The sequence below is a fragment of the Setaria viridis genome, chromosome 2 (genome assembly GCF_005286985.2).
Source record: "Setaria viridis chromosome 2, Setaria_viridis_v4.0, whole genome shotgun sequence".
Taxonomy (NCBI): domain Eukaryota; kingdom Viridiplantae; phylum Streptophyta; class Magnoliopsida; order Poales; family Poaceae; genus Setaria; species Setaria viridis.
In genome coordinates this window covers 24,873,144-24,891,353 of record NC_048264.2, presented here as the reverse complement: position 1 = coordinate 24,891,353, position 18,210 = coordinate 24,873,144, and the positions used below count along the sequence as shown (strand labels likewise).

The following is an 18,210-nucleotide window of genomic DNA, read 5'->3' as shown; positions in this document are numbered from 1 at the left end:
TAAGAGAAAAAATTGCGAAATTTATATAGAAATCTCAAGTCGAGGACAAGACATAGAGGTGACGAAATCACTTTCCATACTTTAGCCCATTAGTGTATTTTAGCCCGAGAATGTAGGGCAGGCCAGCATTTCAAACAGGCTTCAAATATCCCGTTTCAATTCTTGAAGGCAGTAAACAAACTAGTCTAGAAGCCATTACAATTCAGCTCAATTCCGACATCCAAAATGCCATTTATATGAAACGGGAACAGGAGCATTTATATGAATCAATTTGTTCATAATTTAGACTAAATACAGATATTTAAACTACTTTATTTTAGTCTTCAAATTACAGATTCAATCTGGATCACACAGAGCGTATAATTAAGTTAAACAGGGTCTTAGTTGAGCTCTTTTATTCTTATTTTACATCAATCATTTAAGTTAAATACTTTTTATCATTTTATTATTTAAACTCTAAATCGTAGCGTACAATTAATTCTTCGGCACATGCTCACTTCGTTTGAGACAGGAATTGTTCTGAAGCAACGATAATGAAAACCTCGAGCAAGCGCTTCCTTTCATTACTAACCGCAAATCCGAGGTTAGCCAAAAGGTAAGGGGTGTATCTGCAAAAACCACGCGCGCGTCTCCTCCTCCTTCCTCCTCGTGCCGCGCGCATCTGCGCGGCCCCAACCTTCTAGAAGCTTCCGCGGGATCTCCCCTCGCCTCCCTCCATGGCGCCGCGGGGCCACCACCTGACGGAGGTGGCCCTCCTCGCGTCCGCCTCGGCGGACCTCGCCGCCGCGGGTGCCGGCGAGCGGGAGGGGTGGCTGGACGACCCCGCCGTGCTCCCCTCGCTCGGGCCCCGCGCGCGCGCCCTCGCCGTGGCCAGTGCGGCGCGGTCCGTGCTCGTGATCGTCCCGGTCACCGAAGGTGGAGGCGGCGGGGTCACGGTGGAGCCCGCGCTGGGGCCCGAGGAGGGCCGGATCTCAGCCGTGGAGTGGGTCCCGCTGACCGCGGAGGAGGACGGCGATGGGGAGGAGGGGGTGGCAGTGGCGATCGGCACGGACACCGGGTGGCTGCTGTTCTACTCGCTAGCCGGCGATCTACTGCACAAGCAGGTCGCTGATATGATCCATCCAGTTCCTTCTCTGTAGATATGCTAGTTTGAGAAATTTTCAGATTATCAGGCCTACGTTTTAGAATAGATTATCATATTATATAGGCTAGGTTTTGTACGATATTTTAGGATTCACATTCCCGAATGCTCATACTAGGGTCAATAAGATGCAAGGATTTGCTTGAAATATGGGCTTGATTTTAGTGGCTAATAATAAGCAGTGCTTGGAATGCGGTGTGGCACATGTTCTGTTGAGTTGCTTGATGTTGGGAAGTTGTTTCCTGTTGGTTTTATTGCCCATTCTGAGTTTTCATCTTCTTTTTAATATAATAATTGGCAGCTCTCCTGCTTGGTTCATGTCAAAAAAACAAAAACTCCAGTCATCACTTTTGGATGGCATTAAAATGAGCATGGGACTTCTCAGTTAGTTGAAAAAATTATATCAATAGAAATCCTCACTAAAAGATGGTTCACAAGCACTATTTCTTTTTTAAGAGTTAGCTTTTTCTTTAAATAAATTGCATACCCTTTGTTAGGTTACTTCAAATCTGATGCATTTGGTATGATACAACCATGTGTTTCTTACTTCACACATAGTATTGTATGACCAAATAACATTGTTGTGTAAGAAAACAGAATGCTTTGTAATGTAGACAGCACATGTATTGTAGTGCAAACAGAAGATACTCTATTAGATTGCTCCTACTATCATTAATTATGTTATTTATCTCCGATCTTTATCAAACATGCTTTTTTTGTTTTTTCACTGTCTTCCTTGATGTGCTTATTTCAGAGTATATATCCTGCAAAGATACTGAAACTCAACTTTCGTGAACGGAAGGAGAACGCTTGGGAAGATTCAGGTTCAAATGAACTTTCTGTAGTTTTTCCTGGTGTTATCGCACGCTTCGATGGTGCTGACCTTCAGGTTTGTGTGAAAACCTCATTTATTTCTCTATTGGAAACAGAGAGTTTGGTGCTTAGTTGCCAGCATCACAATGATCAGGCTTTCTGTGTATGTTCAATAATAGTAATTGATTTTTTGGTTGCTCACAGAGCATTCTTCAAAAATCATTTCAAGATGTAAAATCCCGTCTGTGGAAAGATAAGTTTGAAGAGGAAGATGCTAGTGATGAAGGTTCCTTTGGAAGGATACCCTTTCGGATTTGGAATGTAAGCAAGTTTGGTTCTTGTGCTGATGCTGCAATTGTTGGTCTGATGCCACCTCCCTTGTTAGAACTTCAGGTGACTTGCTCACGCATCATTCTTCTACTGTTGTTAGATATCACTCTTACATGAATTCATTACACCTTAACCGTTATTATTATTTTAGTTTTATCATATCCTGTTTTGCTACCTTTAGTGGAAGTTTTCTGAAGCCACGATTATATTGAATTCAGCTGCTTTTATATTGCTGGGCAGTCAAGTCAGCGCCACTATTGTGCCATCACAGTTGGAGAGGATGCTGTAGTTTCAGCATATAGGTGAGTTTCACTACGCAGTGGCTTTTGCATTTCTGATTGAGGTGATCATGATACTAGCTCTGACATAGTGACATTATTTGTCAGTCATTTCGTTATGAGTTCTGTGGATATAGTTTATACATTCAATTATATTACAAGTTGGCAACAGGAAACTTGTTGTGATAGCTTCCATTCAAATATGAACCGCAATCAGTTCAAACTAATGTCCATCTGTTCTGGATGTTGGAGGAAAGTTAACACATTATTGGCTCTGCAGGCTATCAGAAGATAGAGGCAGGTCAATTGTTGGAGCAATTTTGTCAAGAGGTGTAGCTGCAACATTTTCGACAATATCATCTTTGTCAAAAATATTATGGCGGAGTGAGCCATCACCACCTAAAAAGTCACGGCCAAAGCCTCAATCATTTGCAAAAAGTAATGCTAGTAGTTGAAATTCAATATCTTTTAAAAATACTGAATTTACTCCTCACAGCACATATGCTGCAGCTTCACCCCTAACTTGCTTGAAAGACTCGCCAAGGAAGGGAGAACGGCTTACACTCTCCCCAAGTGGTACATTGGCTGCCATAACTGATTCACTTGGGCGGATTCTACTGCTGGACACTCATGCCCTTGTGGCTGTGCGGTTATGGAAGGTAAACTTATTGAGTTTATTCTTAAATAATCTAATCTAAAAGAAATAATGAATTATTGAGTAATATATAACTTTCAATAGTTAAGATTATTGTCTTCTGGTGTCATTGTTAGTTCAGTTTTACTGTCCCCAACAGTTGGGCTTCCTTTCTCCGTCCATGTATGATTTGTGTTATGGGATGATTGATGACATCATACCTTTGATGCAAAAGTGTTTTAAGAATTTCTTTGTTTATTTCATAGGTTTGGAGAATCTGGATTGGATTAATCTTAAGATATGAAACTGCATAAGTATAATCAAGAAATAACTTAAAAATATTTTGTAACATAGAATTTGATGCCATTTATCACCCAACAATAATTGAACTTAAAACACAACATGTATGATGAGAATTGCGAAACAAAAAAGGCTTAAGTTTGAGGTAATATAATGGCCTTTTCCCTTTTGAACTATGTTTGTTTTGATTTGAGAGAGAGACAAGACAGGGAGATGGAGGGGAAAGGGAGCTTGATTTGAAATAGATGTCCATTGGTTCTTGTGGTTTCCCAAACCTTGAACTCGAAAATAAAAGCATAAAAAAATAAAGGGAGAAATTATGTCATCAAGATTTAAGGGCAGTTAGAGCCTGTAAGATTTTCTTCTTAATGAAATGGCCCGCAGCTCTCCTGCGTGTTCTAGAAAAAAACTATGTCATGAAGAGCATCAAGCTGTAGAAAGTATCACCTGATAGATTTTATATGCCATTTTTTTGAACAAATATGTTATTGATTGCAGTAGTGGACAGAACTTCTGTGCCATGCTGGCATCAACTTTTTAGGTTGCTGGGCTGTATCCATAGTTTTTGAGGTGTTGTGGTGTCCTGTGGTGTTCGGGCACTCTTGGATTCCTAGGCGCTGCCTAGTCAACAAGGCATAACTAGGACCTTGCGATGTCCAGTGATGCCATGTGGCGTTGGGAGCAAGCCTGCATGCCTAAGGCGACAACTCAAAAACCATGGCTGTACCATCCTTTGCTAGTTGTAAATCGTGGTAGGATCAGGAGGGTGCACATAGAAACTATGGTGGTTCAACTGTACTCTCACGTCCCATCCCTCGGAGCAAGTCTGCAATTGTGAGAGTAGCAAACCAGGGTAATCATGTGCAGTCCTCTGATCATGCCACCATTTACCACTAGGTAGCATGGTACTATCACATGCCACTGCAACTCAAGTGCTTGTATTTCTAGGGCATCATGAGATCTTTAAGTGACTAAGACCCAGTACTTTGAGATTGCATGTTAATATTTATCTGAACCTAGATAGCAAAAGTGTAGACAGTAAGGGAGAGAAGTGTACACAGCAAGGGAGAGAAATGTCATGTAGAAAATCTAGTTATAGAAACTATCACTTCTGCCTAATGGCTTTTACATACCATTTCAGTCAAATATTTGATTGGTTGCAGCAGTTGGTAAAACTTGTTTGCCATGCTGGCATCATTTTTTAGGTTGATGGGTTGCACTGTCCTACAGTAGTTGAAAATCGTGGTAGGATAAGGAAGGTGCATATAGAAAATATTGTGATTTAACTCATACTCTCACATCTCATGCCATTGAGCACAAGTTTGCAATGGATATGAAATTGCTGTTGTGGGTTTGACCAGGGAAACCATGTGCACACGCCACCATTTACCACAATGAAGGATGGCACTACCCCATAGCATTGCAAGATTATATTTAAGAATGTTGTGCCTATTTTCTTGACCTTCCTGATTTTACTTTTGTTTTAGCATGGCAATCTATAATTGTCTATTAGGTTTGTGTTTAGATTTTTGTTAGCAATTTCATAGGCTGCTCTTTTAAGAGTAGCTTGGGTACTAATGAGTGATTACTCGGCGACCTTGCAAAATTCAAGCTCGTGCTTCTATGGCATACTGAGCTATCTACTTCTGCTGCAACCAATCTTTAAGTGGCCACAATTAAGGGGGTGTTTGGATACAAGGTGCTAAACTTTAGCAGTGTCACATCGGATGTTCGGATGCTAATTAGGAGGACTAAACATGAGCTATTATAAAACTAATTGCAGAACCCTTTGCTAATTCGCGAGACGAATCTATTAAGCCTAATTAATCCATCATTAGCAAATGGTTACTGTAGCACCACATTGTCAAATCATGGACTAATTAGGCTTAATAGATTCGTCTCGCGAATTAGACTCCATCTGTGCAATTAGTTTTGTAATTAGCCTATGTTTAATACTCCTAATTAGCATCCAAACATCCGATGTGACAGGTGCTAAACTTTAGCGGGGTGTATCCAAACACCCCCTAACTGTATTTGATTATATATCAGTATAATCACTCAAGTATTTGATTTGGATTTTTTGGATAAATAAATTGTTATCAAATTCCAAAAATGGATCAAAGAGTAGCCAAGGAGTACTATAGCTGATTTTTTTTATCTATGTTAATTTTGGCTTGTGCCTAAATGATTGGAATCAATTGCTTCACACCAGAGCCCAGCACAGGTCATTGGCACTTAAGAACATTGGCAATGCAGCTGAGTAGCTCTTTTTGCAAAATCATGAAATCAGACTGCTTTTTGGATTGTCATTTTTATATCTTTTACCATTTCCAATGTAATAATTTTATAGGGCTATCGTGATGCTTCATGTCTATTTGTGGAGATGCTTCTAAATAAAGACAAGGCTTCATCAAGTTCAATGCATATAGAATATACAAAGAGTGACTACTGTTTGTGCCTAGCAATCCATGCCCCACGGAAAGGCATAATAGAGGTAAGTCTCATGGTTGCCTCATTGTTGATTTCGTGTTTACAAATCATCTTTTGGTTCTACCAGTGCTGAACGATGACATTCTGGGGTGGTTTGATTTTTCTGTTGGTCTTCAGGCACTTAGAAGATTTTAGCAATAAATTACATGTTTTATTCTGAGAGTGATAAACAAGTGTTGTGAGGTCGGTTAAAGGACTGTTTACTTTTTAGTGGAGACCTATAATTTATTGCCGTATGTGTTTGTCAGGTTTGGAAGATGCGGACTGGGTCACGCCTCCTAACTATCCCATGCCCCAAAGGGAGCAGAATCTTGCAACCCTCAGCGAGGCTCTCATCAACATACTCGTATACCCCACTGGAGGTTTACTTGTTCAATGGAGACTCTGGACAGTTGTCAGTTTTGAATAGTCACGTTGGATGACTATTGTCTGTTCTTTTGTGGTATTAAATTGTTACTGCAAGTGTTGTACAGAAATATTTGTTGACAGTGCTTACAATTTTGCCGATCAAGAAAATGAATAAAGCTGTGTTTTGTGTGACATGTTTCGTTTATTGCATTACATCATTATGGAGTATGATAATCTTGTTCAGTTGGACTTTTGTCAGGAATTTTAGCATAACTGTGCTTTTCATTTAGCTTGCAAATAGAAATATCAAAAGTTTTCCTTCAGATATGTTGCAGTCTTCACTAGGGCTGCGTCTAAGTGGTCCTGAGCGAAACACCAACAAAAGAACACGTCATGGCAATCTTTCAAACAACGATTTGTCAACAACATACCATAGTGAAGAAAACGTTGGCTATATGAGAAAACAACGTTTGCTGGTTTTTGAGTCAGTAACAAACACGACAACACAAGAAGCAAAAACAAAAAAGGTGACAACAAATCATCCCTGAAATTTGCGAGAGCTCAATGCTTCAATGTCAAATTCATGCTGCGTTGTGTTTCTGTTCAGCGATGTTGATATTCCGCTGTGTTCTTAGGGTGTTAGTGCTGTACATGTGGATTATAGACCATGCTGTTACACGAACAAGGAATTCCCAAGTATCTCCATTATAGAGTGGTACTTAACAGCTAAATTTCTTTATGGTGCTGAACTGCTGCTGCTGGTGAGCTTTGTTTAGCGTACAAGTATGGTGAGCCCAATTTACCTGCTAGGTAATCCCAACAGACGTCTTGTACCATCACATATTGGCAGTAGATGTTCACAACGACAGCCATGATCATCTGCTGCATCAACGGAAGTTGCTCAGCACAAAGCATTATATACTGTAAACTATAAGCTTCATATTGCAAAGCATACAAACGAAACACAGTTGAAGTATGAACTGCACATGACTATCAGTTCTTGCATTGCATGGCATATACAGCATGAACAACACAGCTGAAATCTGAACTGTGGATTCTGATATTGTAGACTACCAGCTCTTGCATTGCATAGCATAGCATACACAGCATGAAAAACACATTTGAAATATAGCATTATCTTTGAATCGACAACAGTTCGCACCAAAAGTGGAAAAGAGCATGCACTAGGAGCACACTAGCAGATAGATTTAACTCATAAAAAGTTCACCACTAACAAACATGTACATTTTGGAAACATATCAAGTTCAAAGTACGTACCTGGTAGTCCACCTTATCGGTAAATCCACCATGGCTGGGTATGATCTCCATGGAATCCTGACACACAGAAATCAGGATGAGCTTCCTAGAATGAGATATCTTTCCAACAGGTAATATCAAACACAAAGCACCTTAAATGCCCCTTGAATCCACTAGCAAAAATCCCTCCAAATTGTACTATTGAGCACCTAAAGTAGCACATGTTTAATTCAAAACTGAACTGTGTCCGAGAACAAAGATTTCCCTTGTATTAACAGTTAAATACCAGTGATGTACATGAAAAAGAAATGTTTGCAAACTCTGAACCGACTGACTTACTGCAATTGCCCAACTATCAGCAACCATGAGGTATTGACACATAAGCATTGCCACTTGGCATTTATCTTCCCAAATATGAGTGAAATAGAATCCATAAGCTCTGATGGACGTGTCATGCGACAACTAATAAGCTTCCCTCCTAGAGTTACACTTGAGATGGTTGTTTCACATGCACACCCATGTAACCCAACATCGAAAGCATCACAGAATTCTTTTGAAACGAAAAGCTATCGTCAGTAATTTGATGAGGCTCACTTGATCCTACAAGGCTCATTCCTACATCTTTTTCCACCACATTCTCCTTCATCACCTTCCTTACTTTTTCGACTTCATCCCATCTGCCTTCCGCAGCATAAATGTTTGACAGAAGCACGTAGGAGCTGAACTCTGTTGGCTTCATTTCAATCAACTTCTTTCCAACAAACTCTCCAAGTTTGGAGCTGTCCTGAGTTCGAGAGGCTGCTATTAGGGCGCCCCATAATGCAGGTGACACCTTCGCCTGCAAATTCTTGATGAGCTCCTCAGAGTCTCTGAGCAGTCCAGCACGACCAAGGAGGTCCATCATACAGCCAAAGTGCTCAGCCTTCGGCTCAATATTGTAGAACCTGACCATCCTATCGAAACACCACCAGCCTTCAAGCACCAAGCCTCCATGAGCACATGAGCTCAAGATGCAGATGAAAGTTGTCTCATTTGGCTGAGGCCCGCTTTTCTCCATCTCCGTGAACAACTCGAGAGCTTTCTCACTATGCCCATGCAATCCGTACCCAATGATCATTGAGTTCCAGGATGCAACACTCCATTCACTCATCGAATCAAATATCTCCTTTGCTGTCCCCATCACCCCACACTTGGCATACATTGTAAGAAGTGCTGTAAGCAGTAGTACATCTGGCACAAGTCTCTCCCACCTCTCGCAGACCAAGCTATGCACCCATTTCCCCCTCTCAAGATCACCCAAATTACCACAGGCTGTCAGAACACTCACAAACGTCTTCTCATTTGGAATGTTTTCCCCCACAGCCATCAGCGCATCAAACAGCCTCAAACACTCACACCAGTCCTTCACCTTTGCATATAACGCAACAACAACATTCCACGACACGATACTCCTCCTTGGCATGCCATCGAAAACCATCCTCGCCATCTTGACGTCCCCGGCCTGGGCGTACCCATCCAGCATCGAGTTCCATGACACAACATCCCTCACTGGCATCGCATCAAACATCTTCTTGGCGCTCTCCATGTCCCCGCGCCGAGTATAACCAGCAAGCATTGAGTTCCACGTAACCACGTCCCTCTCTGGCATTTCATCGAAGAGCTCCCGGGCGCCGACCATGTCCCCCTCGGCCGCGTACCCAGCCAGCATGGAATTGTACGAGACGAGGTCCCGCTCCGGCATTTCGTCGAACAGGCGGCGCGCGGCAGGGAGGATGCCCATGCGGAGGCAGGCGCGGAGGAGGGTGTTCCAGGTGACGGTGTCGGGGCGGGGGATGTCGGCGAGGAGGCGGCGCGCGGAGCCCGGTGAGCCGAGGGAGAGGTAGAGCGAGAGGAGGGAGTTGGCGAGGCGGAGGTCGGAGGGGAGGTGGCCGGAGGCGACGGCGAGGGCGTGGAGCGCGCAAGCGGCGGGCAGGGAGTGGGCGTGGTGGTGCTTGACGGAGGAGAGGAGCAGGAGTGTGAGGTGGTCGCGCGGGAGGAGGCGGAGGAGGGCGGGGAGGCGGTGGCACGGGATGTGCGGGAGGAGGGAGTTGAGGAGGCGGGAGGCCAGGGCCGGGTGGGAGGAGGAGAGGCCGGAGGTGAGGACGAGCGCCATGGACCGGAGGAGGAGGTGGCGGGGAGAGTTCGGCCCGGCGGCGGCGCGGAGACGCGATAGCAGGGCTGTGGCCGCCGCCGGCGAGCGGCGGCGCGGGAGGCCCGGTGGAGGGGAAGGCATCGGAGGTTATGGCGGGAATCGGGGTTTTCTGCATTCGAGCTCTTGGCACACGTGAATAAGCAGAACACCAGCTTGATTGTTGTAAATAAAAAAGAAACACTATTTAACCTGAAAAAATGAATGCATATTTCTTTTGGGAAAAAATGATCAGCGTTTCCTGAAAAAAAATTGAATAGGCTGGTCTTTTCTGTTAAAACGATCAATATACTAGATTTAATATATATTGAATAGGCCGATCTCACCTGATTTGTAATGAATTGACTGTCAGGTGGATACAATAACCCCAGAGGTGCTATTGAGCGACGGGACATTATATTAACCTGTGTGTAGCCCTCCTCTGTCTACTATCTACTGCCTAGTTGCAAATCTGAAACAGTACCACGCCCAGGTCGTCAGCAGCGAAACAATTACCAACAAAGAACACAGCGTTCCAGGCATTCTTTCAAACCAGTATTTATCGTAAATAACTACCACTGAAGAAAACTTTGACAGGAAAATACCTTCTACACATGGTCAATGTCAACTGACTTTTACACAAGGAAACAACGTTAGCCGGATTTGAGGCAGCAACAAACATAACACAACACCAGAGGCAAAACAAAAAAGGCGATGGCAAACCATCTCAGAAGAACGCTCTGTATGCTCCGAAACATCATACAGCGGTGCAATTCCTGTGAAGTGTTGTGGTTCTCTCATTTTGTTCTTAGGGGGTGTTAGGGCTGTACAAGCAGATTAACTAAAACACAGGCTTGGAAGAAGCACGGCACATTATCCTTTTGGATTTGGTGCATGCACACTGTCTATGTTAGCATCAGTTTGCTCTCGCCAGTAACTTGCCTAGCTGTTCATAGAGATCATGCTGCTCCTCGACTGTGAGATTCCTTAGTATCTGCATTGAACAAAATGGTGTTAATAACAGCTACATTTCTTTATTGCACTGGAGTTGGGGATAAATATGGTGAATCCAAAGTACCTGCTCCAGGATTGTCTCAACAGACAAGTCTTGTACCATCACAAAGGATTGGTAATAGATGTATGCAAAGACAGCCATGACCATCTGCAAGAAATGAATTTTGGAGTTGCTTAGAATATAACATTTAGTACTGTAAACTACCAGCTTTCATATGGCAAACCATACACGGAATGGAAAAGCAAAGTTGAAGCCTGAACTGCGGACTTTAATGTTGTAGACAATCAGCTTGCATTGCAAAGCATATACACAATAAAAAACACAGTTGAAGTCTGAACTGCATGTGTTATTTAATTTGACATTGAAAAGTGCACCATACAGAGAGAAACATAACTATATAGTTTTCTTAAGATCAGAAGCTATCAGCAAGCCTGACTCCACAACAATTAAAACCAGTATCTATGAGCAATCATAAATGAGCCAAACATAAGGAACAGATGCAGGTATCCTCTTTGAATCGACATCGTCACACCAAACATGGAACAGAACATACATTAGTCTACTAGATGCACGCTAGCAGAACTCATAAAAACCCACTGACAAATGCCTACATCTAAGAAAAAAATGAAGTTCAAAAGTGCGTACTTGGCAGTCCATCCTATCTGTAAACCCACCATGGCCAGGTATGCTGTCGCCAAAATCCTAAAATAGTATGCACAGAAATCAGGATAAGATTTCGAGAATGAAATATCTTTCTGACAAGTAAATGCAAACAAAATAAGCACCTTAAATTTGAATGCCCTCTTGAAGCCACTTGCAAAAAAACCTCCAAATGGTGCTATTATTGAAGCAAACAAGCCAAGAGCTAAGGCATGCCATTGAACAGGCATAATTGCAACTTCTCTCCAGGGAAACTGTAAAGTACAAATAAACTAATTGGAACTCTAACTAGAGGAGATGGAATTTGAGCTACTATCAATTGAAGAATTTGAGTTATATTCAAATTGCTTGCTCACGCATTGTGGCATCCATCCTCGTAAATTATAAATTTCTGGTGTAAACATGGGACCTGGGTCACAATGAAGCCATCCAGTTGACAAGTCCTACAGAGAGAGTAATGAAATAAGATAAAGCTCAGTAGCTATACATTTCAAACAAATTAGAACGGGTGCTCCTCTCCGACAGGGTGTTTTTGACACTCTCACAATTGTTCAATCTCTTATTTGCCATTGGTCTGCCTATGACATGTGGGCCCAGGCCCCACATCATAGAAATAGCTAATAGCAAACATGGAGAAATTTTGCAATAGCGTCTGAAGAACTTATTCAAGGAGAAACTATACCTTTCTAGGGCATGTCAACCACTGGAAATGGCCCATGAAATTAGCAAGCTGCCAAAACACAAAAAAGTAAATAATGACAGTAGATCCAACAATACAGAAGCTTAAATTTAGAAAGTATTAGCAAACATGTAAAAAACCAAGAAGTTCAAATGCACTTTTGGTGTTTCAGTCACCTGTCAAAAAGTCTCAAACACCACTACAATGAAATCAGCCCAGAGATTCATTCATTCTAAGAGGATCAGTAGTTGCTCTCTAGAACACAAGGCCTGGAGCATTTTAATGACCATAAGCATAAATTTTTATGACCAAACAATCCCCCACCATTTTTTGGCCCATCCTTGGTACAAAATATATTGTTACCACGGGACAGGTGAATATTGAAAATTAGCCATGCCCACATTTGCAGAAGAAGGCCACCAAAAAAAAACAATTGAACAAAGATGGAGTATATGTACACATAAATCAGTTACATGGCCATCAGTTAGCAATGGGAACCAATGATAATATAGAAGGCCAGTAAGTATTTACTGACCACAAATGCAGAAAGCATGGTTGTCACTGAAGCACCTATAAAGCCTTCCCATGTTTTCTTCGGAGAGAGCTTAATCAAGGGTGTTTTTCCAAAGAAGAATCCAAAGAAATATGCGGCAACATCATTGATCGCAATTAATGAAGCTGGTAGGAGGAACCTACAAGAGCATCATCTTTGTGTTAGCCTTACATTAATCAATTAGGGCCCAGCTGCCTGAGATAATCTGAATCAGATATTGAACATATAGTAACAATTCCCAGAGAAATCCCCCACATCCAGACATAGTTAGCTGCAAAAGCTTTATCAATACCAATTGTGTAGTTTGCCAGGCACACCCTCACTTCATACTATGCAAACTAAATAAAGATAAATGGAGTAGGGCACAAATCAATAGGTATGAAGATCAAAAAAACAAAAAGGTACAGAGGTGAGTAAAATTATTTCGCCTTTACTTTACCTAAGCTAAGTTGATGCTCCACAAAATTGACACGTGAGAGATTGCAAGACTTAATAGTTACATAAAAAGAATAGCCTGTTTTTACTATCGTTTTGAATTCATACAGCATGAAGAAAATTAATGTAATCATTCAACTATAGCTTGGTTCAAACACTCTTTGAACTTCTTTAATGAACTAGCACTGTTTAAACCAGTAACTCTGGAGCTAATCTATTGCGAAGTTTAAACCACTGCCAAAATTTTACAGAAAAATTACCAAAACAAGCATAAAGTAGTAATTGGTAAAGAAAATAAGCTCATAAACTGGTGTGGAAAATAGGCTCATAAACTGGTATGCATATCTGCCATATCTACACTGTTCAAACAGAGCACTGGCATCCATATTATCTTATTGGATCGAAGCCATCAGAACATGCTGTAAGATAGGAACTTACCAGAATATTCCATCATATATGTTTGCCACAGTGAAAGATGACTGCGCAAATACCGTCAGAAGGATCATGTGAGTCCATGCATACTGACTAAACTGGTACTTGTATGCCTTTTTCTTTAGCGTGACAATAAACCAGACAAAACCTGGATGACATATCAATTAATATGGTGGCAACAAGCAAGCGATTTTTCAAAATTTATGAGTGCATTTGCCATTTCTATGTCAACAACAACACTTGCAATTATCCAATTTGACAGTTAAGGATTTACTCCCTCCGTTTCAAATTGTAGGTCGTTTTGGCTTTTCTAGATACATGATTTTTGCTATGCACCTAGATATATATCATGTCAAAATCAATGTATCTAGAAAAGCCAAAACAACCTATAATTTGGAACAGGGAGCATGTGCTATAAAAGCTTAAGTGCTCAACTACCAAAAATTAAACCAAATTGACAGTTAATGATTTATGTGCTATAAAAGCTTAAGTGCTCAACTACCAAAACTTAAAGATGCCAACATTGAGAACTAAATTGCATTGTACAGTCATTTATAAATAACCTACCCAACCACCTTTACTCAATAACAAATATAAACTCAAACAACCACAACTTACCATGGAAAATTAAATTTTATAAAGCAAAGAAGACTAATATGGTAAACTTTAAGCAAACAAGACTGAACCAGAGAACAAAGGAAAACTATTTTTTGATATTTGACAACACTACTTTGTCTGCCTATAGTCCTAGAGTCCTAGACACATCCACCTAAAAGCAAATGGACCAAATTTTCTTGACAGCCTGAACACATCACGTCTAAGGCCTGCCTATCCAAATAAGCACTAAAACATTAAAGTCACCCCTATGTTGTAATTGGCATGACCCTTATTTGGGAACACACGCAAAAGATGGTCACAGCTACCTGCTATGTAGAGGAAGTAGCATATAAACATCTGGTACTTGATGAGCCCGCTCACCAGCTTGTAAAGCAACTTATCTGAAGTGACAGTGTTGACAAGCTGCCGGCTAAGAAACCGGCCATACGTAAATAGCATCGCAGTAAAGAAAAAATGCCTGTCACAACACAGATTAAATATCAACGTCAGATCATACAACACATCAATCAGCCATATATCCTACCACCACCTCACCAGTTCAGCATCCTGAACCCCGGGAGCTGCCGGTCCTCATTGGCCTTCCTGAGTAGGTTGAACAGCTCCTTGGCCATGAAGATTTGGATGACCACCACCATGGCCCAGATGTAGAGATGCCCCATATATATCAAGAAGACGAACCCGGCCATCATCCACAGCGAGGAGTAGGTCCGGACGAGCATCGACTTGTACTTGTTCTGGTCGTTCAAGAGCAGGTTGGCGCCATTGGTCTTGTTCACATCGCTGAGAACCTAAACAATAACAACGATGCGCAAAGATTTTCAAAGATCGCGACCATGAGTCCTATACTGACCCAAGAACCGGAGTCATTCTCTGTATAAAGTATGGACAGGTAGAAGGATCACCTCGCTGGAGCGCTTCCGGTGCCTGAGGCGGCCGCCGTGCGTCGGGCTCGGGGTGCCCGGCGTCCCGTCGCCACCGCCGGTGTCCCTCTGCATTTCTTGGGCCCTGCAGCGGTTCCTCCGAGCAAGCTTGGGTTAGTCGCCAAGAATTGGAGAGATCGATCCAGGACCGTACGGGAGGGAGGACGGATCTCCACTCCGCGCCGGCGCAATGCCAGCAGCAGAGGAGGAGGAGGGGGCGGCGCCACTCGGTGATAGAGGCCTGGATGCGAGGAGGGCTGGTTGTCGTGTGCCGTCGCCGGCGGTGAGGTCGCCGGCGGTGAGGCGCAGCAAATGGTGGCGGCGGTAGGAGAGAGAGAAAGGAACAGGGAGCGCCGAAAGGAAACCCTGGGGTCCCCCTCAATTTTGCGGCGTGTCAGTTTTGCCCCTGGTCATTGCAGAACCAATTCGTTCGGAATTTGACGGATCTGAATCAGAATTGGAGGGCAATTATTGACTATCAACTTTCAACTAGAATAGAATGTGCATTCGTGCATTTTGCACGGTGCACAATGTTTTTAAATAGCGACCAAAAAGCATTTAGCGGAGCATACGCTGCTACAACTCGATATCTAAGGTAAAATAGCCATCTTTGTCCCTCAATTTGGCTCCAGAATCAAGTTCGTCTCTCAACTTTAAAATTAGCTAATCTAGTTTCTCAAATTTCACACTTGGGCCAAACTCGCCCCTCAACTTTCAAAACCGGCCAATATAGTCCCTCAAATTTATTTTTTGGGGTCAGACCCATCCTTGAGAGCTCAATTTTTTTATATTTGAATATCTTAGTTATCTTGGTATACTTTTATGTTTGCTATAAAGATCACCTCCAACTTTTTCTTCAGCTAGATGGTAAGTCTCAGTAAATATAAAAATTTAGTTTGCCCAGAATAATTAGCCTTTAAGGGCATGTTTGGGAGCACTTCACTCCAGTAAAAACCACTCCACTCCACCAACTCAAAAAAATCGCAGCCAAATACGTCCGGCTTCAGCAACTCCAGCTCCATGAAAAACATGGAGCAGGGGGGTAGATCCACGTTTTTTTGTGGAGTACCTCAATCCAAAAAATCCCTTTTCAAATCTCCTTATGGAGTTGGTGGGTATTTACCCACTATTGCCACTGGTTACACATACCAATTCGTTAAAAAAAACATATCGTTCTTTCTCCCATCGCCTCGCCCCTTTCTTTCTGCCATCATTCCTGTTGTTCCGCCGCACCAAAACCTAGCTGCCCCTTCCTTCCCCGGCTGCCGCCGGCGATCTTTCCGGCGAGATGGATATGGCCGACGACCTCACGTACTCGGAGAAGGCGGCGCTGAAATCCTCCATCTCCTCCCTCGCCCACCAGAGGAGCTGAGGGGGGATGGGTGCCCGTGCAGCGCCCACCGTCGTCGTTTGCGTCGTCGTCCATGTCCATGTCCATGTCTAGCTCCTCATCGACCTTGGTACCGGAACCGGCACCATCCTCATCATCCAGGCCACCGCCGCAGTTGCTGCTGCTTAGATGCTGGATGAGCCGCCTGTATGCCATGGCCTGACGTTTCAGGCGGTGGACGTGCTTGTCCAGATCACCAGCTTCGTGGAACATCCTAGCAAAGGAGAGGTAGCTGAGGTAGACATTAGCGCGCAAGTCTTCCTCCGAGGCTTTCTTGATCTCCAGGAGCTCGGAGCATAGGTGTTGTATGCCCTGGAATGAAGGAATTGCTTCAAACACGTCAGGAATCCATCGATCATCCGTGCATCATGTTACTGTAGCGTCTTGTTACTGCGTTGACTACTGTAGCACGGCAAGATAAAAAATCCCTTCACATTGCTAAAAACATAACCAGCTATCCACCATGGGCAAAATAGAACTTTCCCACCAAATCCTTGTGTTTCTGGAGCTGGAGCGCTACAAACAGTCAAATACGTACAACTGCTCCATGATTTTCTATTGTTGGTGGAGTGGAGCAGGGAATATGTGGAGCTGGTGGAGTGGAGCTGGTTTTTGGGAGGTGGAGTGCTCCCAAACAAACCCTAAGTCTGGCTAAGCATTCATATTACCTCCATACGACAATGTCGGGAAATTTTCTAAGAATAACCGGTCTAAACCAATGAGTACAGCGGATGGTTTGGCAAAAAGTAGTGACCCATAGCACCTGTTGCGCATAAAAAAGATTGAGTTATGTACATGATCCACCATAGATATATGTATAAGAATTGGACATTATATATTGTGCATATGAAAAGGTGGTGCTAAGGAAGGGTGAAATGAATAGAAAAATGATATTTCAGGGACGAGTTTGATAAAAACGAAACATGGAGGATCAGATTGGCTTACTCAAAAGTTGAGGGCGGAAAATGAAACTTGAGGGACTAGATTAACCAATTTGAAAGTTGGGGGACGAACTTGACCTTTGAACCAAAGTTGAGGGATAAAGATGGCTATTTTGCCATATTATATTAGGGGATGTCTATGGGCCACCCGAGTTTTTTAGGCCCATCTGGCACTCAATTTTGGAGCCGTTGGATGAGCCATCCAGTGGTCCAAAAACAACCCAGCAAACCTATCGTCTTCTATCCTGCGGACTTGAATTGGTCTCCGCTACTCCAGTCTCACCCGCCACCGCCACCACCCAACACGCTCCTGCCGTTGGCTAGCATTGGGAGACGCTAACGAGCCACCACGACGACCTCAGGTGCCCTCTCCCGCATCCGTCATCTCATTTTTGAACTTCAACAAGCTTCTTCATCGTGCTCACCCCCACCCTTCCTTTCTACCCTGTCTCCGGCGGCTCTCTGCCACCGAATCCGCCCCTACCTACCACCAACACACTAATCCGTTGACTCATGATACCCCCGCTCCTACCTTGCCCAACCGACCTCCTCCACCTGCCGCGACCGGCGGCTCCTGCCACCTCACCACCCCGCCCTGTGCCCGCCACCTCCGCCAGGCCAGCCTACTACTAGCAGCCATCTACCATTCCCGGCAAGGAACCCAACTCCCCAAAACCCAATGTGGCGGATCCACCTAGGATTAGCCTAATTAAGGCACGGATAAGTCGCCAAATATGCGACACTCGGCCTTAATCGTGCTAACACGAGATGCCGTCGGATTTCCTCCGATTTAACCACTTTGACAGGAC

At 43.2% G+C, this 18,210-nt stretch overlaps 3 protein-coding genes across 8 annotated transcripts; 1 reads left to right on the top strand and 2 right to left on the bottom strand.

The window, feature by feature from the left end:
* The first annotated feature begins 601 nt into the window (after positions 1-601).
* On the top strand, positions 602-6,528 carry LOC117842814 (uncharacterized). Its single transcript, XM_034723335.2, has 8 exons — positions 602-1,103; positions 1,896-2,030; positions 2,159-2,347; positions 2,525-2,586; positions 2,843-3,000; positions 3,073-3,221; positions 5,847-5,990; positions 6,235-6,528. The coding sequence occupies exons 1-8, from the start codon at positions 717-719 to the stop codon at positions 6,406-6,408; spliced, it is 1,398 nt and encodes a 465-aa protein (XP_034579226.1). The 5' UTR covers positions 602-716; the 3' UTR covers positions 6,409-6,528.
* Positions 6,529-6,749: 221 nt separating this feature from the next.
* LOC117842812 (pentatricopeptide repeat-containing protein ELI1, chloroplastic) lies at positions 6,750-10,203 on the bottom strand. Of its 6 annotated transcripts, none has more exons than XM_034723328.2 (3): positions 7,744-10,203; positions 7,613-7,669; positions 6,750-7,216 (listed from the first exon to the last, which is right to left on the bottom strand). In XM_034723328.2, the coding sequence occupies exon 1, from the start codon at positions 9,861-9,863 to the stop codon at positions 8,076-8,078; it is 1,788 nt and encodes a 595-aa protein (XP_034579219.1). In that variant the 5' UTR covers positions 9,864-10,203; the 3' UTR covers positions 6,750-7,216; positions 7,613-7,669; positions 7,744-8,075. The 6 variants fall into 6 exon arrangements, with proteins under 6 accessions (XP_034579219.1, XP_034579218.1, XP_034579220.1 ...); XM_034723327.2 differs by having other exon boundaries at positions 6,750-7,213; XM_034723329.2 differs by having other exon boundaries at positions 7,931-10,203.
* A 144-nt stretch (positions 10,204-10,347) lies between these two features.
* LOC117842815 (phosphatidate cytidylyltransferase 1) lies at positions 10,348-15,485 on the bottom strand. The gene is made up of 11 exons (XM_034723336.2): positions 15,053-15,485; positions 14,685-14,938; positions 14,456-14,607; positions 13,539-13,680; positions 12,648-12,804; positions 12,116-12,163; positions 11,790-11,876; positions 11,559-11,687; positions 11,419-11,475; positions 10,837-10,920; positions 10,348-10,752 (listed from the first exon to the last, which is right to left on the bottom strand). Exons 1-11 carry the CDS (start codon positions 15,143-15,145, stop codon positions 10,675-10,677), a joined length of 1,281 nt encoding a protein of 426 aa, XP_034579227.1. The 5' UTR covers positions 15,146-15,485; the 3' UTR covers positions 10,348-10,674.
* Between the last annotated feature and the right edge of the window lie 2,725 nt (positions 15,486-18,210).

Coding starts and splice junctions, on each gene's coding strand:
- LOC117842814 (XM_034723335.2), top strand. CDS start 717: ATGGCGCCGCGGGGCCACCACCTGACGGAGGTGGCCCTCCTCGCGTCC. Junction 3,001..3,072: donor GCCTCAATCATTTGCAAAAA/GTAATGCTAGTA, acceptor CATATGCTGCAG/CTTCACCCCTAACTTGCTTG. Junction 5,991..6,234: donor CACGGAAAGGCATAATAGAG/GTAAGTCTCATG, acceptor TGTGTTTGTCAG/GTTTGGAAGATGCGGACTGG.
- LOC117842812 (XM_034723328.2), bottom strand. CDS start 9,863: ATGCCTTCCCCTCCACCGGGCCTCCCGCGCCGCCGCTCGCCGGCGGCG.
- LOC117842815 (XM_034723336.2), bottom strand. CDS start 15,145: ATGCAGAGGGACACCGGCGGTGGCGACGGGACGCCGGGCACCCCGAGC. Junction 11,877..12,115: donor GGTTGACATGCCCTAGAAAG/GTATAGTTTCTC, acceptor CTCTCTCTGTAG/GACTTGTCAACTGGATGGCT. Junction 11,476..11,558: donor AGAGGGCATTCAAATTTAAG/GTGCTTATTTTG, acceptor ATACTATTTTAG/GATTTTGGCGACAGCATACC.